Here is a 23,574-nt window from a genome sequence, read left to right as displayed (position 1 = left end):
TAGCTTGTTCGCACACTCCCTGTCATTAGATAAAAGAAAAGGGAATGGCTTGCGACTGTAGCTCTGAGAGTCTGTCCATCCAGCTTCAGTATCAACCTGTCTTGAGTCCTCCATGTGTGGCAGTGATGAAGTGCCTCAGCCGGCCTTCTCTGCCTCCGCAGTGAAAAATAAAGTCATTAGTTGTAGAGGGAGAGGAGCTTAGGCTCGCGGGCACACTATAAGCCCTTCCACTCTTCCCGTGCGCTCAGCACTGGCCTTAAAAGAACGGTCTGTCTTAATCAGAGTCCAGTCCACACAACACTTCCACCAGATGCTTTTTTATTAACAAAATGACAATCTCACCATTTCATGAGTAAATGAGTCAGAAAGAGAAAAGATTAAGGAAGTCAGAATCAAACAGGGCATTCAGTTTCTTCTCACAATAACCTTTGTCACTCATTTCTGTCTTTAAGCTGGTTTTTGTCCATCACTCCCATTTTTTTTTTCCCTGTCACGTCATATGTATTTTATATGACCTTTACAGTTTACAGCTTTAGTTTGCTCCACTAGATACCAGAGTGTAGAAGAGGACGCACTCTGTCTCCTAACCTGCCTTTAGGCACTACTTAGTTGTTGATTCACAGAGCTGAAGTTACTTCCAGTTCTCTCTCTGGCTGTGCATATCCACATGTACCCAAGATCCAAATTGTGTGTGTGTGTACGTGCGTGGGTGCGTGCATGCAGTATATTGGTGTGAGTGTGTGCAAGCGTACTGCTCAGTTCAGGCAGAAACGCTGCAGCCTGTCCAAAGATATTAACATCAAATGAAGCGCTCACCTTTCAGTTTCAGAATGTTTGTGGCTTACTGCTAGCTCAGATAGTGTGATGTACTGACAAAATTTAGAGATGTATATGTGGGAAAGATTTGCTGTCAGTTTGCAGCTTTGTGGTTGTGAAAGAGGATGTGGGTACAAAATGGTCTTTGATGGGGCTTTTTTTACTAAATGTATAAAGATTACACCCACTGAGTGAGAACCTCCCAAAAGAATCTGGATCCCAGGAAAGATCTGACATTAAATCATTAATGTGAGTGAGACTCACAAGTGACAGCTTCTCTCATCCCCTCTCTCTGTTGACCTTTGGTCTCTTCATCTCTGTCTCGACAGATTCAGTAATCATGTATGATGCAACGAGGGTGCCGTCTCCGAAAGATGGTGCCAACGGTTTGGCCCAGCCGGTCATCCCTGGAGCAGGAGCGGGAACAGCTGTAGGATCTGGAGGGCCAACTGCAACTGCAGTGCTGCAAGCTAAAACTGAAGAGGGGCAGCCAGGTAAGGAGGAGGAGGAGCCCAAAGCAGAGCCTGTCCTGGTGAAGAAGCCCCACAGAGAGATTCTGGACCATGAGAGGAAGAGGAGGGTGGAGCTCAAATGTATGGAGCTCCAAGAGATGATGGAGGAGCAAGGGTAAGTAAAGAACAAATAGTAAAAAGACAATAGATAAGATAACAGTACTAAGTTGGTAGATAATAACTTCATTATTGACCCTGAGGGAATGATTATATAGGGTGCAATGATAGTCCTGAGTGTTATATTATTATAGTCCTTTATTTATAATTTAATTTGTTGAGACCTTTTTTTAAGTAATTTGAAGAGCTGAGTAAGTTTAGGTTGCCATGGTAAACACTAAAGTAATTTTTAGACAGCACAGATTACACAGATTACAAAACAGAAGATAGAAATAAGGTTAAATAAATAAGGTTAGGGGTAAGAACTTAAGAAGTTTAATAGTTTGGTCTATTAATTTGCACTGGGCTTATTTGTTATAAGGTTCAGTCGTTAGTAAGAAAATTCCTCAAGGAAGCCATTTGTTGAAGTCAAACTAAAATATTAGCTGCAGTTACAGTTTCAGCGGTAAGGCACAACTTTGACTTTGAGGAAAAATTGTTTCCACTTCCAGCTTGCATTGCACTTTTTTCAAGTTTTACTACTGCTCATTGGTCAGTTAGCTTAGTGCTCATTGGTCAGTTAGTGTTTGTAGGAACGTTGCCATCTTTAATGCAAACTGCAGGCAACTGTGGCAATCTCCTTATGAGCAAACTCATTTGTGAAAGGCAGCAGTCACTTGCCAACCAATCAAGAAATATAAATTTTTCCCTAGTGACGGCTGCTATGCAGTCACCACTTGGTTGCTTACCTCCTTACCCCTTACCCCTTGAATCTAACAATCTAGCGCCTAAGTCATATATTGATCCAAGTTTTTTTTTTTTAATTATCTCCCTTCGTGTTAAAGCATTTCTTTATTATTTCTGCAACAGTACTTTGCTGCTCTTGTTCTTGGCTGCTATTTTTTTTTCCAAGTCCTGTAATTTGACTCGATATGCTGGCAGCAGGTTGGCAATATGAGCTATGTCTTCTAAATCATGGGAGACAATTTTGTGAGCTAAACTCACAAATGGAAGTGGAACTGCTAGCCTCATAGAGTATCTCGGCTCTTGATTCAGCTGAGCGAAAGGTTGTTTGGCTTTGTAAGGAAGCTCACTGTCATGGCTGTGTGCAGGCATGCAGGGAGGACCCAAAATGCAGGACTCGGAGGCAGATGTGAACTCAAAACACACAGCTTTATTGCTGGATAGCAACAGAACAAAAACTAAACTAAACTGAGAATACAAAAAAAAACTAAGCAAGCAGGCAGGCTAGCAGACGGAACAGGCAGTTAATGCGAAGGTACAACGTGACAACGAGTAGGGGAAGACGCAGACAACAAATGCAAGAGGTGAACGGAGCGAAGAGGAAACAGCTGGGAGACACGGCTGACGCTGATTACACTGACGAGACAGGGAGAGCACAAAGCTGAACACACTGACATAAGACACAGCCCTACAAAATAAAACAGGAAGCACACGACAGACACAGAGACCCAGACGAGACCCAGAACTTAACAGACGCAGATTCATAAGCAGACATAATGACCTCATGGACAGACAGGGGGAACACGGAAGGTGGGACCAGGGCAGGCACACAACAGAAACCTAACAAAATGGCGAATCATAATGGAATACCTAATCAGAATAAACAAAAGCATAAAAAAACACAAAACACTGAGGACCATGACACCCACATGTTATACACGTGTATTCAAACTAGAGTCCAATCTGAAATGCTTGCATAGGCAAGTCAAATGGAAAAAAAAGAGTTGCTCTTGGGTTTCAATGTTAACTGACATTACCGTTTTCAGAGAAACGGTAGTTGTTTATCTGTTTTTCACAATGCAGTTATTGGGATGCTGGTTGGAGTGCAAGCCATAAAAGCTTGTGTAGCACAGAGCCTGACATTGACAGGTATGTACCTGTAGGGGTGCTGAGTTCACAAGCTGCACCAGAACATTACATTCAGACACCGTAACCTGCCAGAAGTCATTTTCATCACAATATTGGGAGGATGAAAAAGAAAAAAAACTATTCTCTCTGGAAGAGTGGAGTAAGCTTAAGGAGCTGTGTTTTTGTGAGGAAATGGTGCATAACAGCTGTGTTTTTATACTTTTATCAGCATGCTTTGGAAATGTTATCAGTCACAGTGCTCTGTCATAACACAATTAAATCATATTATTCTCATTTTTAAAAAGGGCATTATTGTGAGACACTGAATAAAACTGCAGTCCTTTTCTTGTAGGAGGTTGTTCTGAAACTAAAGATAACTGTTTCTTGGCATAAGAAAGGTTCAGTGTCAGGTGAAGGACAGGACACTACAAGGGCTATTTTGGCAAAGACCTGGGTGCTTCCTGATTGGCCAGGTGCCCCAGTTAACATAACTGGCAGCACTGACAATCAGCAGCCCAGCGAAGAATCATGTCTTTGCTCTAAGGTCTCCTGCTTTCTGGTTGGGTGCCTGTGGAGACACAGGGAGGTGTTGAAGGGCCTTGTCATAGGTGTCAGGGGATTGTACACGCCAACAGTGGGAGTTAGTTAGGGAAGGTAATCATGCATGCATATAGAGATGTGGCAATTCAATCATCGGCGACACCCATTTCTGCTTTCCAATGTTGCCACTGACTTGAATTTTACTCAGCTGGGTGTTACAGCCATAGGGATAGTCAGCTCAAAGCGCAGGACAGCCCAGCTGAGTCTGTTTCATTAGCATCCAGCACAAAGTTAGGAAGAACCATGGAAACTGTAGAGATGGCAGTCAGCCCTTGTCCACAATCTCAGTGCTTCTCCCTGGCGTGTTTGCTCATGCACGCACACACACACTGTACACACATGCACACTGCTGCTTGAATAACCACAGCTCGCAGCCAAACTCCAGGCGAGACCATAATTAATGACGAGCTCTGTGATCCTGTGTCAGTGCAGAGAAAACTCACTTTCCCGCTGATACCTCGTGACATTTTACTCACATCACATTTGTCATTTATAGAAAGCTGATCCATGATGTATTAGGGAAGAGTGATCTAATTTAATGAAAGGCAAAAAAGGGGGGTTAAGTGTTGATATGAGAGGTGGCAGGCACATTTGAATGCCAGAATGAGGAACTTTTTATCCGGCTAGTATTTAGATGAATTAAATCAATGCGCTGGGTGTTTTTTTTTTTTTTTAAGGTGAAGCTGGATTGTACTTCCACTCATTTTTGTGCTCGTCCCTCGTTCCCTGAGCATGACTGCTTGTGTCAGCCCGCGAGGTCTCATTAAGTCTGTAGGGTAATAGTAGAGCCACAGCAGATTGATGAAGCTGAAGGACAGCTACTGAGGATAGACAGAGGGGGTTGCACGCTTGCCATCTGTCAAGGTCTACTCATCTCCTGGCCTGGAGAAGATGTAATAGGTCCTGGTTTGAGAAAAGAGCCACAATGTCTACAGGAGTGGTGTAGTGGCACGCTGCAGCTTGGCTAATGATGACAAAACGCAAGGAGACAAGACATTCGCACTGACGGACTCCACTCTGCTCGTCTGACTGCACGGCCTCGGCTGGCATGCGGTCGCACATGAAGGTTGGCGACCACTCATCTGAGTGTTAAAGCCCTGGACGGACTCAACTCATCTTGTTAAGCTATAATAAAAGGAGAATCCCATTTGGCAGCTTGGCTCAGCACAGCTACCCATGCCTCTCCAATTTCTAATGTGCCTCTTTAAATGAGAGAGCGTGTGTGCAGGATTAAGGGATAGAGTGGGGGATGAAACACAGGGATAGAGAGGCATAGCAATCCTAGGCATTAGACACAATTAAGATGGTGGCTGGAGTCTGTTTTCATTTGTAGTGGATTTAAGCCAGGGGACTCCACGTCACCCTCGAATCCTGGTTTTGACTGAGGACTGGGTGAAGGATTAGGCTCAGGAGCAGGTTGGATGGCAGCGCCCCCCCCCCCATTCTCTAGCTTTGCCAGCACATGGCAAGACACTCCCCTCCTCCCTTTACACACAGCCCCCCAGCTCCTCTCCGGAGATAAAACCAGGATAAATGGTCTGTCGTGAGTGATGCCCCCCCCCCACTCACTGCATGGTGCATCGCCTTTTCATGTATATGAGATGGGCTAGAGGTTACATACATCAGGCCATTTTAAATGTGACATATGTCTGGAAGAGCACGAGAGGCATGGTCTGTTAGAGTGGCTCCTGTAGGCAATAGAACATAACTTAAGCTCTATCAGCATCCCATCCGTCTCCCATCGAAGAATATTGATGTACCGAATATATCAAACAAATGCGAAGTGTCTACTTCTAATCAGCTCTAGGTGCCTCATAATAACATGCCTGGATGAATAATTTTGATCACAGTGGCTGTTTTGTATGCAAGGGTCCAGACTCTATTTCAGGGGTGTTTTTCCACGCTAACCAAAGCATAATAATCGTGCATGGTTTGAACTCCTGTGGTGTCTGAGCTGAGCCTTTAATGAGCTCTCTTCACAGGCTTCACTCAGACTACATGGTCGGTCCCCCCCCCAAAAAAAAAACGACACAGGAGCTCCAAGCTCCACATATGTGTCTGTACATATGAATGTTGGCTTTAGAGAGACACCAAAATAACGTTCAAAGTGTGTGCTACGCTTCCTCTGTGCATGCACCAAGACGCCGGTGCACAGCACTACGAGCTTTTTAAAAAGGAGACAAGAAATATGTCTTACCGCTTCGCCAAGTAGAAACAATAGATGGGCTTGTGTATTGAAAAATGAATATCTGTTTTAAAGTCAAGTAGAGAGGTCTGGTCCAACATAAACAAAATAAGGAACAACACAGCTAAATTTGAGTATTATTTGTTGATACAGGCATACAAGTGACCCAAGGCAGAACAGTAAGAAGAGGAAGCTTTATATTAGCTGAGAGCGAACTTGGAGCGTTTTGGCTGCTTCCATTGTGATATAACATCTACAGTGACACTTTTTTAATTGCAAGAGATGTGAGCAGCCCGGATCTTATTAAGAGAGCTTCTCTCAGAGCCTTTGAGGCCAGAGCAAATAATTCTCTCTCTGCTCTGATGGAACTTTTCCTGCAAGCCACAGCCTGCGTCATAAGACACAAGACGATAAGTGTGTGTCCTGGAAGACCAAAAAAAAAAAAAAAACTGGATGGGAAAACATCTCAGGGTGAATGGCCCATTTTATGGTAAATGGCCTGTATTTATATAGTGCTTTTCTAGTCCCTAAGGACCCCAAAGCACTTTACATATCCAGTCATTCACACACTGGTGATGGCAAGCTACATTGTAGCCACAGCCATCCTGGGGCGCACTGACAGAGGCGAGGCTGCCAGACACTGGCACCACTGGGCCCTCTGACCACCACCAGTAGGCAACAGATGAAGTGTCTTGCCCAAGGACAACAACGACCGAGACTGTCCGAGCCGGGGCTCGAACCGGTAACCTTCCGATTACAGGGCGAACTCCCAACTCTTGAGCGACGATTGCCCCAGTTTATAAATTGTAACAAGAGGGCCTCTCAAGGCAATAAAGAAGGTCTGTGCTAGACAAAACAACTTCAAAACCTGTTGTTGTAGAAAGTCTTAGAGAAGATGAGCAATCAGAAATGGTGGATTGTGCTGCTCCAGCCATTGATCTGCTTACACTGTGGAGGTGAAGAGGGCAGCTTTATAAAGTGGGAAAAAGGTGTACTTGTTCTTTGCTGCCCATTCTCTCTGGTTTATGTTGAATCTGTTATCTAACAGAAAAATTATGGCTGCAGAGAGCATCAATTGAAAAGCCTCTCCACTTGAGAGTTAAACTATTTCACTGTGGCACTCCGTAGGTCATTTTAATTCTACCCCTGAAATAGAAATGTGGGGGTGTTCAGGTTTGGCTTCCCATGTTCCCAGAGCCATTCAATCTTACTAACTACACTGGCATCGCTTTTTTTCTGTACCTTTGCATCAGGATTGATTGCTGTGAAGTTTCATAGGCATATAGCAGCGCCTGGGGACGATTTGTAGAGAAAAGCTCTTCAGATATCAAAGGCGGAGACATTGCCAGCAGTCAGGAATGAGAACACAGGCACTTCACGCAAAGGCGGTCCTCATCAAATCGATGACTATCAGCATAAGGATGGTCTAGGGGCTAGAGCTATTCATTTTCCAGGAATGTGAGTTAATGAGTGAAATCTGTAAGTGCTCAGAGCTGTCTAATCACTCTAATCAAGTTCTTTAATCGTGGAGATTTTTCATTGCTGGGTGGCGGACAGGCCACTGATCGATGTCCCCTGTCTCTTTCCTCCCAAATCATTGGAAGTTTGCATGCCATAGGCAATGGACCTTCACTAAATGGCCTTCGTTTGGATTCACTTGGCTAACTGGCTCCTGGACAGTCCCACCTCATACTCATATATGCACAGAGATGAAAATACACACGCGACATGCTCAGTTAAACAGTCATTTGAATTCGGTGTTGCTCAGCCTGGCTAGGAGTGACCAGCCGTTGCTCAGTACTTTGTCAGAACAGATGGTGTGTGAGGAAGAAATCAGCTACACCTATACAGCTGCAAGAAGGGCTAATTGTGTGTAGAGGGGAGGAATGTGTTGTTTCAGTCTGCTTATTCTAAAAGCTTTTGACAAACATCCAGTAAGTGGCCGTTTACGCTGATTGATCTGAGCTCATGATAGATTTTTGTCTAATGTCTCTTGAAATGCAGCACAGAAGTCTGGTAATCAAAAAAGAAGAAGTTTTTAACTTCTTTCTTTAAGCACCCACCACTCGCTAGTTTCCAGGAGGGATTCAGGTGCTGTGTGATTCAGGTGCTGTGTGAGATTCTGCAAGCCCCTACTTCTAAAATCTCAGGCTCTTTGTTAAAGCAGCCCCACTGCTGTGTACACACTCTCCGACTTTGGTTCGTAAGCTAGACCGATCAAACATTGCCTAACTTTGCTGTGCTTCATACTGTGAAGCTGCACTGAGCTTCAGAATAGAGCAATTCAGCAGGAGGAAAGAGAAGGGAAGGGGGGGGGAAGCAGAGAGGGAAGCAGAGGGTCTGCAGGTTTTTCATTTGTTTATATTTTACTAGAAAAATTGGAAATGGGTGAAACGATTTATTGAAACATGCAAACATAAATGGAAATACATAGTATGTACAATTGTGAGAAGTTATCCAGTCCAATCCTCAGACTTTTTCCTGTTTCCTGTTTATGGACATGACTTTTAAGTACTGTTCATCTGCTGTTTTTTAGGACTGCCACTTCTTCTTTTGTTCTTCGCTTGCCCAGTTTCCTCAGATTTTATCTGGATATACTGAACAACATGCCAAGAATCGCCTAGCTTTTTTGCTAGCAGCTCTCTGAGAATGCCTTATTCGTGCAAAAAAAAAATATTTTATGCCTGTCAAACTGTGTTATCTCTGAGATACACTTCACAGTACTGTATGTCATTAAGCACTTCAGCTTGATGAGTTCAAATGATTATTTTATTGCTTGAGCTAAGGTACCTGAGTAGTAATCATCAATAGCATCATCACCAATATTATCAGCGCAATATGAAGGAGAATGGCTTACTTTGGCTGTGGCCTCTTTTTGGGCCAGCACACATTCACTCTCCCCACCACTTTTATACACTCTTCTTCAATCTGCAGCAGACAGCTGGGAGAACACTGGGACTGTTGTAGAGTTGTCACGTAGTGGCTAATGTATGGTGATGGATCCAGAGCCGTGAATGGAACGCCATGAATATAAACTGTATGTTTGTGGCCTCCATTGTGCTGAGTTGACAGCTGCTGGGTTGACAGATTGCCTTACAGCAGGACCTGATGGCGCTGTCACACCGGCTGGCTTCTTCTCTGCTGGGCCATCTTCCAGCTCTTTCAGCTCTCCATCACACTTTTCCTAATCTCATTCTCCGCACCATCAGGGCACTGATAGCAAGTGGCTCAGAATACATGGCGTTGGCAGCTATATTTAATCTGAGAACGCAAACATTAATGCTGTTTCCACGCTGAAATGAGCCACTGAATCCTTTTACAATCCAGCTTGGGAAAATAGTTCCCTATTTCTACCCTTTTACTTCCGCTCACACCTTTTGGGTGTTTTTTGTTACCCTGTTTCATAGATATATATATATATATTGTGCTTTGTTATCTTATGTATTTAGTTATACATTAGCAGTCTATAAACAGTGACAAATACCACTGGATTGCATTCAGCTTGAAAAAAAATATGAAATATTATCTATTTTAGTCTGTGATTTCTGTGTGGATTAATGAATGCATGCGACTGCAGAAAGTCGTAAGTCATACCACAGTAAATATTGTATTACACATTACTCGTTACTTTTCTTAAAACTAATGCAGTACGTTACTTAATTACTCACTGGAGAAAAAAGCTTAGGAATGGCCTGAGGCACATTGTCTCCTTAGTTTCCTAATGAGGATACATATATGAAGGTTTCAAGCCTGACTGCTCATCACTGCTTCTGTTACCTGTTGAAGTTCAGGCTCGTTTCGGCATCCACAGCTATATGATCACCTGTGCAGATTCCTGCAAAGAGCCAAAGCTCTGATGCCAGCATAATGCTATTGTTTCTGTACTGGGCGTAGATTCTGTGCTACCATCGCTCTCATCCTTTCATACAATAAAATAAAAGTAATGTCCATATGTCCACTCCACAGTGACTTCCTAAGGCTGGTTAAGTAAAGAGGCTCCTTTGATTTCCAGGTGTGCCAGCACAGGAGGCTGAAGCTGATTACTGGTAGGCTTCACTTATTCTTATTGAAATGAGTGAATCTATTGATTTCTATTGAGCTGCCTCCATCCTCAAAGACCCCACACACCCTCAACAAGGACTGTTTACACTTCTGCCCTCGAGACGAAGGTTTAGAAGTGTGAAATCCAGAACGTCCCGACTCAACAACTCCTTCTTCCCCACTGCTATCAGACTCTTGAACAGCTGACCTACCTCAATTGCAATTTGCACATACCTCACTTGTCTTCACTTACTTATTTTTGTACTTATTTATTTATCTTTCATTATTTTTATGCTTATTTTTATCTTTATTTATCATAATATCTTGTCGTATTTTATCCTTATTTATCTTGTTCCTTCAACCCTACCCAACTTCACATTTGTGTATGGACAGCAAAGGAAGAATTTCGTTGCACATAGACATGCTATTTCTTCTGTACACATGACAATAAACACTTTGAATCTTGAATATTGAATCTTGGAATCTATTATCTTTGTGCTGTTGATGCCTTTTGGAGCATTTTATCTTACAAATAATATGGCTTGCAGTGTGGTACAGACCATCTGCAGGAAGGTTGTCCTTTAGTTTTCAGGAGTGAAATTCTACTGTTATATTAGTCTGTTACTTAGCACTAATGGGCCGATCACCTGTTGTGAATATGAACACCACACACCACCAGTAGGTTTAGATTCAAAGACACAATGAATGCAGTTTTACTGTCAAGACAGGTATCTGTTTTTAGCTATGTGGCAAATCCTGGTGGATTTCTGTGTGAGCACAGTGCTGGATCTCTTTCATTGTTCAGTGTGACATAAACATTACAGTTGGTTATTAATACCAGTGGGTCCCAGTCAGTCTTCCTCTGTGATGTTTGGCTCTTGGCCACCATTTCACAGCTTTATTAATTCTCTCCCTTTTCCCTCCCTCCTCCAGCCTTCTCTCTGGCTCTATAACTCATTACAGCTCATTACTTGGATTACTTGAACTTGGTTTAGAAGTTGGTGTGAATTTACCGGGAGATGGTCTTCGGCACACAGTGTAATTAAGAAGCCATGTCCTGTCAAGCACATGTTCTTGCACGGCTGAACTATGAGTATCTGTAGATTAAAACGGGACTTGTTCAGACAGGCTGGTTGAATTATTACTGTCTCCACTGCAGAGCTGTCACTGCTCCTAAGAGGCAGCCTGTAGTGCTACTATGGCTGCTGCTTGTGAAATTTACAGACTGGGAGGATATACCCAAAAGCTGTATGCATAAACAGTTTTGCCTTTCTGATTCACTCTGTGCATTTTGTATTGTTACATTCACAATGAAATTAGAGCGTCATTACAGCACTGATCATTTTGCTCGTCTTGTTTTGCCCCTACTAACAGCCACAGCCATAAAAAAAGCCAAATATGTTAGATTAAAAAATATGAATACAAATCTACAATATGACCCAGACAGTAATTGATTTTTCTGTGCCTCTGCAGAGATCCTCATTATTCTGTCTGTGTCAGCTGTTAGAGAGCTCCACAAGCTGCTCGCAGTTACTCTCAGCTCAGTTGCGAATCGCAGTGCTCACTTGCAGAATAAAACATGCAGTACTGGCCCGCCTGGGACCAGAGAGGTTGACGGTGAATCATCAGAATGTGCATCATTTGGCTGAGTGTAATTTTTGGTCAGGATGCGGTCAGAAGACAGCCTTTGCCATTTCTGACTCTGTGTGATAGCGGGGCACGACACGCCTCCTACACAAGCTTCTGGCAGTTATGACAGATAACAGTTAGTTTTGCCAATTCCTCTGCTACAATCGGTGCTGTTATTAAAGGCTGCCGTGTCACTGTTCACAGGCCTTCACATAGACTCTGGTTAACACTGAGAAGAATTCAGATTCATCCTTGTTCGCTGACTGCTGAACCCGCTATTCAAAGCTGCGGATTACTGATGAACATGTGTTTGCTTCTCTGTTAACTGTTGTGTTTTCTTATCCTCAGGTACACAGAAGAAGAAATCCGACAGAAAGTAAGCACATTCAGACAAATGCTGATGGACAAAGAAGGCGTTATCACTAGAGAAGGCTCCCACGCACCACCAATGTAAGTTACGTCGTCAGCTTTGATATCTGTGACACGTGCATTAAAAAATGTACCACTGAAGGTCAGATTTCCTAGTGGTGCACACCAGTTTAAAATCATCAGTCAGCTGCATCTGCATTTACAACCACCGATAAATGCAAATGTAAAAAGTAAGGAAGAGAAGGGAGAAACGCCCTTCAGCCATGGTATGAGTGTTGATGTTACACAGTTTGACCACTATGTGAATTTCCGGTCATTCTACATCTGTGCCCTCACCTATGGTCACCACTTTGGAGTAGTGACAGAAAGAATGATACCTAAGATGCAAGCGACAGAAATGAGCTTTCTCTGAAAGGTAGCTGGCCTCTCTCTGAGAGATTGAGTGAGTTCAGTCATTCAAAAGGGGCTCAGAGTAGAGGCCCTACTCCTCCACATTGAATGGACCCAGTTGAGGTGGTTCAGATATCTGACAAGATTAATGCCTCTTCCCTCTATCCAGGGAACACTGAAGTGTTCCCTGGATAAGCAGGAGGCTGTGGCTGGGCAGAGGGATGATCAGGCTTTTCTGCTTAGGCTGCTGCCCCCGCAACCCGGCTCTGGATAAGTGGAAGAAGGTGGATGGATAAATGGCCTGGTATCAGTCTTCAAAATCCCAAAAATCCTACATCAGTCTGGCACTACCTAAAATCCTCTTCTAGTGTTTATTAAACAGACTCAACCCGAAAGACTCGACCTCCAAGACCCCATGCACACAGTACCCATCCAGTTCTGATAGATCTGTTTTGCACCTCTCTCTGTTGAGAGACTTTGTACATTTTCATAAATTAGGCCACTGTCAGTAAATTATAAGCAGAATTTTCTCCTCTCATAATTTTTATGCAATTCTGGTTGCCTTGCATTGTAAATCTGCTCTTAAGCTTTAAGGGTGTCTTTGTACAATATTGTTTAACAGCTACTTGTGCCAGTCGGGTCAGAGAAGAAGAGAGGAGAGGGATGAATATTTCTGCATAAAATTTATATATTTCATTGTTTTTTTCAGAGGATTGTTCATGCATAACCAACAAATGTATTTATATTCTTTCACAGCCTACCTCACCTCCATTTTTTGCTCTCACAAACACATTGTTAGCAAAGTCATTAGGCATCATCCTTGATGATATATTGATTAGAAAATGAATGCAGATGCTTCATAATAAATGAAACTAATATAACTAGGCAGCAATAAATATCAAATGCTAACAGAAATTGATTTTAAAAGAGGTCATGGGAAATGGCCTGCAACTCTAATAATACCTTGAAGCTGTCGGTTCCAAAGAACGTGGATCGTAATTGCAAAAGTGCAATAAATTTTAATTTGAATCCCTGGCTTTTGACTGGCACTGCCTTTATGTGAATACACAGGGAATAGTTAAAACCCTGGTGCTTTGAAAATAATCAGTAGCATTTTAAAGTCTATTCCAAACTCTGCTGGAAGCCAATGAGGCGAAGATTGGCATGATAATTGTCAATTTGTTTAGCGTTAAGCCTCGTTCAAGCTTTGAGCGAGAGGTGGGAGGGAGAGTGCCTCATCTGAGGCAAGCAAAGACGGAATTAAAGCAATCAAAACGAATGAATGTGTGAAAAGGCTTCGTCCACGTCACAGAAAGACACAATCACAAAGGTTGGAACCTTGAAATGTGGGAGGAATGGCAACAGCAGGATGTGGGTGTGGTGGCATTCCTGACTCAGTGTTCTGAACCTGTGAGGGATGGAGAGAGGCGGCATGGTGGTGGTGGCAACCTGTCCTGCTGTCTCTGAACTAATGACTGTTAATGACACTCATGTTTCCTGTCTCGCAGCCGCGACTAATGATTCTCCCTCCTCTGCATGTCAGATATTGTCTGACGTTTAACTAAACCACAGTGAAATGAAGAAGAAGGCTGGGGAGGAGGAGTTACCCACAGCCGTGATGTACAGTAAGATGAATGAGATAAACCTTTATGGTCCAAAGACGGCAAACTATAAAGACACAGGAAGCTCTGCTTGCTTTGCTTTTCACATTAGTTCACTCTCAAGGGCGCTTGTGAGTCAGGTCAATTTAGGATGTCTGTGCTCGCCTGAAATTCTGCAACATTCCCTCTCTACAAAGGCCTTGATGTGGAAAATTGAAGAAGCTTGTAATTTGCAGGGTTGTTATCCTCCCACTCTTCCTTATCCTTTTTGCTCACCCAGGATTAAAAAAAATATACGCAAGCAGACCTGTGTCTGAAGTAAGCTGAAGTGAAATGCCTTTTTAGACATTAAGCATGCCTTAATTAATCTGTAAGTTGATCACCATTGATATTAACCACTAATAAAAAGCAGATCAGAAATACCCTGTATTAAAGTTATAACGTTAATACAGTCACATCAGTCACAGTGATAAACAGCCAGCATGGACATGCTAGAGTAGTATGCATAACTCTTCAGCCACCCCTCATTTCTTTATATTTTGCTAAAAAAATGGAAATAGTTGTAGATATTTATTGAAACCTGTGAAAATGTATATGTGGAAATATTATAAATAAGGAAAAAAATCATTATCTGATCAAAAGTCAATATTTGGTATGACCACCTTTATTCTTCAGCACAGCCTGAACTCTTGTCGTTTCTTTAAGTCTCCAGGAAGAGTTCTCCAGGCTTCTAGAAGGACATTCAAAGCTTTTCTTTCGATGTTGGCTGCCTTTTGTTTCCTTCTCTCTCAAAACAATCCCACACTACTTCAATAACGCTGAGGTCTGGGCTCTAGGGAGGCCAGCATTCCTCTGAAAATAGTACAAAAAAAATAAAGTAACCAGTATTCAACAACAAACTTTGAATAACATTTAGCCTGGACTACTATTACTCACGACCACTTTAAAAAATTACAAGAACATCTGGCTTTGGGAGAACATGGCAATCAACTATGCTTTTTATTTGACAGGGACCCTTTTTTGTTTCTCAGATCTTTTGTAGCTTAGAATTGTCAACAGATGTCAAGAAAAAGTGATTGTCAACAAACTCTGAACAGAATGAATCTGAATGTGTACAAATTCATGCTCTCTCCTCCTTTCCTTTTTTCTTTGGTTTCTGGCCAAATGTCTGCATGATTGATGACTTTATCATCACCCTTAACCCTTCATTTTGTACAAAGTCGCAAAAAGGTTTCAGTCATGTGTTAAACATGTGTCATGTGTCCTCTGCAGTAACTACATCTGCCTCTGTCCTTGCTAGCCAATATGAGTTATAAAAAGGGAGAAAAAGAAAAGAGCTACATTTTGCAGCATATTCAATCATTTTAACCTTGTTATTTTAGACTGAAGTTATAACCACAGCCTCTGAGTTAGTTTTCCTTGAATATGAGAGAGGAGGCATCTAATGCATTCTATACATACATTCTATATTAATGAATAAACTAGAGAGATATGGCATAAGACGGATAGCATATAAGTGGATGAAAAGTTACCTGGATGACAGATATCAATATGTCGAAATCAATAATGTAAAATCTAAGCAGTTGAAGGTAACTTGTGGTGTTCCTCAGGGCTCTGTGCTGGGCCCTAAATTATTCATATTATATATAAATGACATATGTAATGTTTCCAAACTGTTAAAATGTGTATTGTTTGCTGATGATACCACTCTGTATTGCTCAGGTAAAAACCTAGAACAGCTTCTGACTACAGCGGAAAAGGAGTTAAATATATTAAAAAACTGGTGTGATGTAAATAAGTTATCATTAAATATAGAAAACAGAATTGATTATTTTTGGCACTAGACAAATGAAAAATGTATCTAAAAACAGGGTTAATGGAATTGAAATTGAAAGAGTGTATGAAAATAAATTTCTTGGAGTGATAATTGATGATAAGCTGAGTTGGAAGTCTCATATAAACCATGTGAAAACAAAAATGTCAAAAACCATTGCTATTCTCTACAAAACAAAGCATGTCCTGAACAAAAAATCATTATACACACTTTATTGTACTCTGTTGCTTCCATATATGACTTATTGTCTGGAGATATGGGGTAATGCATATAAAACAAATACTCGTCCTATTTTCAAGTTACAAAAAAGAGCTATAAGAATTATAAATCAATCAAACTATATAGAACTAACATCTTGTTTATTAATCTGAATACCCTGAAATTTTATGATTTAGTTGAATATAAAATGGCACAGATAATGTATAAAGCACAAAATAACTGACCCAGATGGTTCCCAGGTAACTGCCCCAGTACTCAGAAGCTGTTTAAAGTCAGAGAGAGTCAATATGACTTAAGGGGAACAGATTTCTTTAAAAAAAAACAAGATAAGGACAAATATAAAGCAGAGATGTGTTTCTGTTAGAGGAGTTAACCTGTGGAATAGTATTGACAGTGATTTAAAAAGGTGTAGTTCATTTTCCTTGTTTAAAAACATGTTTAAAAATAGAGTATTAGAAAAATATACAAATCAAGAATGAAAAGAGCAAATATAATAATACTGAAACTCTTGATTGTTTTGCTTTGATGTTGTTACTTATCTAAGGTGGAAAGTTTTTTTGTTTGTTTGTTTGTTTGTTTGTTTTTTGTTTGTTTTTGTTTTATTCTTTGCTTCGAGCCCTGTGTACAGGAGCTGCATGCAAAAAGACCTTTTGTTAAAAGGGTTGGCGTAATAAGCAAATGCTTCAGCCAATACCTTTTGATTAGCCTTGTCTCATGCTTTCTTGCTTTGTGGTAATCTTTATTCTGTATTCACTGAGATATTTAAATGCTAATCAATAAAAACAAATCAATAATGCAGCTTTTTTGTTGAATTTTGGTGGAGCTGCTACAACTGAAGCCCAGTAATGCCCTAACTGTTCATGTCTGCCATTATAAAACTATTATTGGGGCTAACACATAGAAGTACACCCCTCAAAACCTCCAGTTTTAACCATGAACAATTAGCAGATCAAGTCAGCTTACAGATTTAAGATGATGTGGCTAGTTGATAGCTGAGCTGTGATATGCAAACTGTTGCAAAGTTTATAGCAAACTTTTTGGCCATTTTTTGTAACAGTATGCAGTCACACTGGTGACTTCTTTGACACGGTCTGTAAAATGCTTTGCAGATGCTGCTGAGTAAAAGTTCAGTAAATGTAAACAATCATTAAGCTAACTGTTGCCTTTAGGTTTCTCTACAACTACAGCTGTTATAATAATCTACTGCAGAAATCTCTTCTGCAAAACCCCATCTGACTACTTTATGGAAGCAATATCAGCAATGACCCTACAATAAGAGCTTGGCTGTATGAGTGCATGCTAACCAAAAACAAAATCAGCCATGCTACTAAACTGAAAGGGTAATAAGACAATCCTGCTAAATACCAGCATGTTAGAAATGCTGTCATGAGCATGTTAGGGTGCCAGTGCAGGCTAACAAAGCCAGAAGCATAGCTGCAGACTCCTCAATTAGATATGTTGGTTGGATTGAGAAAAGGTATTACAAATTTATAAGAGATACATGAAGTCTGAGGAAAGAAAATGACTGAATGTGATAAATCAGTATAAGGCAAAGAATCTAGGTAGAAGCTGATTGTAACTTAAAGAAAGAACAGAAATATATAAATATAGATGCACATAGGCTAAATGAATGCTTCTTTGATGGTTGTACAAACACAAATATGCTACTGCCTTAAGAGTGTTTGATTTTGCTTAGCTGGGAGGTTTTATTCACATGCCATCTTTTCCTCAGGGACAAGAATTATTGACAGGCTAGGCCTCTCAGCTGTAGCTTAATACACTGGCAATAAACAGCCAGCAGTAAAAGCATGGATGTGCTACCTCATAACTCCGTTTATTGGTGTCCCACATTGATTTCCTGCAGAATGGATGGGAACGTGGAGCGAGAGAAGGAATGCAGCATGTAAAGCCTCTCAGAGCCTTTCGTGCTTACTTACTGAGGCTGCCCCTCGGTTTCAGATAGCAGTTCAATATCTGATGTAATACCCGAGACCAGCCTTTCCTTATTAGGAAACAGAAATATATCTTATTTTGTACAGAAGTGGTTATACCTTATCTAAACATTGTACATCCACAAGATCAAGGTTTTTCCCCGACGACCATCTAATCAGTCAGCTCGGCTTATAGAAATCCCAGCACAGTAAACTTTTCATCTCAATATGACAACTCTAAAGTCTCTGCAGTTTGCCCCCATACATATAATGAAGAGTAATCCATACAGCCACCACCTGCCTCCTCCCCAGAATAACAAACTATAACTCTCTGCAGCAACAGAAACATGTGCAGGACTTCACGAGCAGAGTGGTTGTCTGAAAGAGGATATGAATGAGTTGCACTACTTGGTGCTACAGCCCTAGGGAGACCCTTGGCCATAGTCCATCACTGCCAAGTCTCAGGGACAGTGGCTGAATTAGAGAGGCTCTTACCTCACCAGGTCAGCAGAGACACTCACTCATCTGCCTAATAGGAATGCTGTCTGGGCTGGACAGATGTCACCAGCATACTGGAGCATAGTATCAATTAGGAAACTAGAGACAGGATGGGGAATTGGTTAATTTGTCACTAATGACTAAGCATGGGAACCACTAGATTGTTTAAATTGTTGTTAATTGCTCTTTTTGGCAGTGAGTTTCTTTTCCTGCCCTGTGGGGGCAACACTGGCAGCTAAAGCAACAATTTCTTTTTGTTTTGAAAAAGATAAATCAAGACATTAAATGTAAAGTCAGCAAGTACTGTGAATGCTGAAGTTGCATGCTGTTATGAATCTTTCACAATTATTTACATTTTAATGTCCCTGTTATTTAAAAGAATCTAAAGTAACATCAGCTAACTGAGTCAGCACAATGCATGGTCATGGGTAAAGTCTGTGAATCCCATTAGAGATGTTTTTTCATCTTTTTGTTTTTTTTAGAAGTAATAAATTTGTCAAGTGAATAGCACAAACAGTTAGAGCTGCTGTGTTATTAATACATCCTACTGTTAATACATCCTACTTTAAATCACAGTGCAGATGTTGTTAATCGAGATCTAGCTTTGTAATAGATAATTAGTGCATATTAGGTTATTAGCATGTAAGCAAACTTGCTTATCAAGGTGACTCCATTGACTGCATGGATGCATTGCAAAGAGAACTGTTACTCTGTGATAAGTAAAAAAAAAAAAAAAGAAAGAAAATGGAAAAAAGAGAAAAGTAGAATTTCACTTACCTTGATTGCAAAGTTTTTGATCAAGCTTCATCAGAATCAGAATCAGAATCAGAAGACTTTATCTATCCCCAAGGGGCAATTAACAAACAACCGAGCAGCATACGTTGAAGATAAGGACAATAAGAACAGGCAACAGGAGTGAAATAATAAATACACAGAATATACAGTATATACAGTTTTAAAATTACACAGTTTTAAAATTAAAGTGACTGAAGGTGAATAAATAACTGCAAGTGACTAAAAGTGAATAAAGTGTCAGTAGTGTAAGAAGAGTGTAGTTTATGTTTATGGGTGTGGGAAATGTTCTTATTGGCTGGAGTTAAAAAGCAGGGTGGCTTTGGGGACAAAGGTGGCTCTCCTCCTCTCAGTCCTGCATGAAATGCAGTGGAGGTGTCGCCCAGAGGGGAGCCATTGAAATGCGGGGTGAAGAATGTGAGAGGGGTCGTTGATGATTTTGGCTGCCTGTCTAATGGCCTGTTGGCTGAAAACCTGTGCCAGAGTTCTGACAGGCAGTCCTATGATTTTTGAGCACACTGATGCAGTGTGCTGCAGTCTGTTCCTGTTCTGAAGGCTGAGGGAGTGGAACCAGCAGGTGATGGAGAAGGTCATGATGCTTTCCAGGAAGGCATAGTAGAAAGTCATCATGATGGGTGTGCTGACTCCAAAGGAGTTGAGTTTCCTAAGGAGGTATAGCCGTTGGTGGCACCTCCTGAGAATCTCCTCTGTTTTGGCAGAGAATTTCAGGAGGTTGTCAAAGATGGTTCCCAGGTATTTGTACTTCTCAACTACCTCCACTGGCTTCCTGTGGATGGTGGTGGTGACTGAAGCAGCCAGATCCCTCTGCCCACTGGAGAAGGTCACCACCATCTCTTTGGTTTTGCTCACGTTCAATTCAAGTTTGGAGCTGTCACACCACTCTACAAACTCCTGAAGAGTGGGCCCGTGGTGTTGTGAGGGGCCTGACAGCAGTGACAGGAGAACTGTGTCATCAGCATATTTCACCAGGTGACAGTTGGGCTGTGTGGATCTGCAGTCATCAGTGTAGAGGATGAAGAGCAGGGGGGAGAGCACACAGCCCTGGGGGGGGGGGCAGTGGAGGTGGAACGGAGAGAAGAAAGAGAGTTGTTCACCCGAACTTTCTGAGTCCTGAAGTCCAATAACCACAGGATTAGCTGATCATCCAGGTGAAATCGGGTGGAAAGTTTAGTGGCCAGGATATGAGGCTGCAGAGTGTTGAACGCTGATGAGAAATCAGCAAACAGAAGTCTGGCGGAGGAGTCAGGGAGCTCCAGATGTTTGTGGATGGAGTCCAAGATGAAGATTTTGGCATCATCAACACCTCTGCGTGCACGGTAAGCAAACTGGAGTGGGTCCATCAGGGGGTCAGTTGCTCTTACGATGTGCTGTTTTATGATCTTCTCCATGGCCTTCATCACCAGGGAGGTGAGGGCCACAGGACGAAGATCATTCAGAGACTTTGGGTTGTTTCTTTTGGGGATGGGGATGGCTGTGGAGTGTTTCCACAGCTGGGGGACGGTGTGACTGTCAATTGAGTGTTGAAATAGAGTCCGGAACACACTTCCTAGTTGCCCTGCACAGTGCCTCAGAACTCGACTGCTGATGTTGTCAGGGCTGGGTGAGCTCCTCTCCCTGGTCCTCCTGAGGGCTCTCACCACGTCCTCAGTCCTGAAGGTGAGTGCAGAGCTGCCAGGTTTGAGTGAGGATCTGGACTACTCAAGCTGGTCCATGTTGTCCGTCTCAAACCTGGTGTAGAAAACGTTGAGGTCGTCAGGGAGGGAGGAGGGGTTGCTGCCCTCCACCTGGATGGTTCTGGGGGTGGTGACCGCAGTATTCACAGAAGCCATGGTTTTGAGGCCCTGCCAGGCTGAGTGGAGGTCCCCTGTGTCCAGTTTAGCAGTTTTTATGGCCCTCTTCACCTCCCTGTTGACCTCCTTTTTGTCCAGTGCAGAGCCGGTGAAGAAAATCCTCTCTTTTTTGTTAAGGATTTCCTTGAGTTCCTTGGTGATCCAGGGTTTGTTGTTGGGATAGAAGGAGACTGTTTTTGAGGGGATAATGTTGTCAACACAGGAGATGTATGATGTCACCGTGTTGACTTGTTCGTCGATGTCATCAGAGGGAGAAAGAAGGCTGTCCCAGTCAGTGGCTTCAAAACATCCTTGTAGGGTGAGGATACTTTCCTCTGTCCACTGCTTGATGTTTTTGGTGACCTTTCTAATCCTCTTGATAACTGGGGTGCAAGCAGGGGCCAGCAGGATGGTGTGGTGGTCTGCTGAGCCGAGAGGGGGGAGGGGTAGGGCTTTAAATGCATCTGGTACAGAGCCATAGCATTTATCCAGAGTCTTCCCCTGACGTGTGCTGCATGAAACATACTGTTGGTATCCTTTAAGCGACTTGTCAGGGAAACAGTGGTTGAAATCACCCAGGATGAACTTGGGAGAGTCCGGTGATAATTGTTCCAGTTTGTACAGAGTGTTGGTGAAGTACTCTGTGGCTTTAGCTGTATTAGCTCTGGGGTGGATGTAAACCAAGATGATGGAAAGCTGTGGGAATTCTCTGGGGAGGTAGTAGGGGCGAAGGGAAACAGCCAGAAGCTCGATGTCTGTAGTGCACAGCTTCTCCCTCACAGTGACTGTAGAGCACCAGCTGTTGTTTACATACAGACACACGCCGCCGCCATGTTGCTTCCCGGTGCATTCGCGGTCTCTGTCCAGACGAAGAGGTGGTGAAAAGCCATCAATGTGCAGTGTGCTGTTGTCGTCGCTGTTGTTTAACCACGATTCCGTGAATGCCAGAACGGAGGCAGTTCTGTACTCATGCAGGTGGTTGATGCAGGCTTGCAGCTCGTCCAGCTTGGAGTGGAGAGACCGCACATTAGCAAGGATAATGGACGGGAGTGATCGTTGTTTGTGTGTCTCCCTCTTTAGTCTGGCTCTCACCCCACTCTTCTTTAATCCCCTCCTGGTTACCTTGTTATTGTGAGCTTTTTGATTTCCGTGCCCACGGAGTATTTCCTCAGGAAAGTAGTCCGTGGAAGCGGAGCGGAAAAGCCGGAGGCCAGGCTGCAGCTGCGGTTGCAGCTGGATGAGGGAGTCCCTGGTGTAGGTGAGCCTTGGGGTCATGTCGAGTGTTGAAAACAAGTCCGAAAAATCACAAAAATTAGGAAAAGGAAACGAATACAAATATACCGAGTAGACGGCGAAATACAACAACGAAAAGAGCATTAAAGTTAGAAAAAGAACGCAAAACTGCTCAGCTGACCGCACGAGCAGTGACCCAGAACCGGAACTTTTAGTACAATAAACCACATTCCAATCTGAATTGGTAAGCTAACTGCATTAAAATGCTCTAACATGACCAATGGGTCCAGTCCAATTACTCAGATTAGCAGAGGCAGTACTTAGCATTCAGCTATCATCTATAGTGGTCCTCATTTAAGCCTTAAAAGTGTGAAATTAATCAGTTACAAAAAAACAGTTACCCCCACACAGCTGTTATGAAGGTGAGCCAAGATCTTTTTTTTTCCCTCTATGCTGTAAACATGTCAGTTTCATCACTTCAGTTGGGCATTTTAACATGAGCGTCGGTGTGAATTGACTCACTTTTACAGCCAGCTTAAAGTGGCTCTAAGAGGAACTCTAGTTTTTTGGCTTTATTTCTCTTTCCCAGAGGTTTCTACCTAATACAGCCATGCTAAATATTTTGTATTTGGCTGATGTTGAGTGATGGCACTTTTTTAGAAAAATATTGATGGTAAGGAAGAGATTATGCAGCTGTTTCTGAATGTGCACAAGCCTAGTATCTGAACACTTCCTCCAAGGCCAATCCAATTACAACCTACCAGAGGCTTGGACTGGAGCCTGCATTTAGTCTGAGAGGCCACACCATCTGGATTTCAAAAGCTAAATAATGAAAATATAGACTTTACAGAGATTTTAGTGAATCTAACCAAAAAATAATACTGCAGGGTATCGATGTGTTTCTGTGTACATGCGTGTCTTCTCAGCTCAGAGTTAAAATGTGAGACATTTTGCAGTTTTGCAGTGACAGTGTGAGTGTCATCAACATGCGGTGCTTGCTTGAAATATCATCTATAGTCTATATTCCCTCACAACCTTTTAACTTCAATTTCTCATGCAAACATCTGAGTTGTCTGACACCCACGCTGCCTTATGTCTCTCCTCAC

General features: G+C 42.3%; 1 protein-coding gene across 2 annotated transcripts in view; it reads left to right on the top strand.

The window, feature by feature from the left end:
* The window catches only part of srrm3 (serine/arginine repetitive matrix 3), a 101,693-nt gene that overhangs the window by 44,146 nt on the left and 33,973 nt on the right, over window positions 1–23,574 (top strand). For both annotated transcript variants that reach the window (XM_005460837.4, XM_005460835.4), the window contains exons 2-3: window positions 1,146–1,443; window positions 12,100–12,201. In XM_005460837.4, the coding sequence (XP_005460894.1) occupies window positions 1,157–1,443; window positions 12,100–12,201 (389 nt within the window). In that variant the 5' untranslated portion in view covers window positions 1,146–1,156. The remainder of the gene's footprint in view (window positions 1–1,145; window positions 1,444–12,099; window positions 12,202–23,574) is intronic.

Source organism: Oreochromis niloticus, linkage group LG10, assembly GCF_001858045.2.
Source record: "Oreochromis niloticus isolate F11D_XX linkage group LG10, O_niloticus_UMD_NMBU, whole genome shotgun sequence".
Taxonomy (NCBI): Eukaryota; Metazoa; Chordata; class Actinopteri; order Cichliformes; family Cichlidae; genus Oreochromis; species Oreochromis niloticus.
The sequence above is the reverse complement of the archived record's forward strand: the minus strand, read 5'-3'. Positions and strand labels throughout refer to the sequence as shown.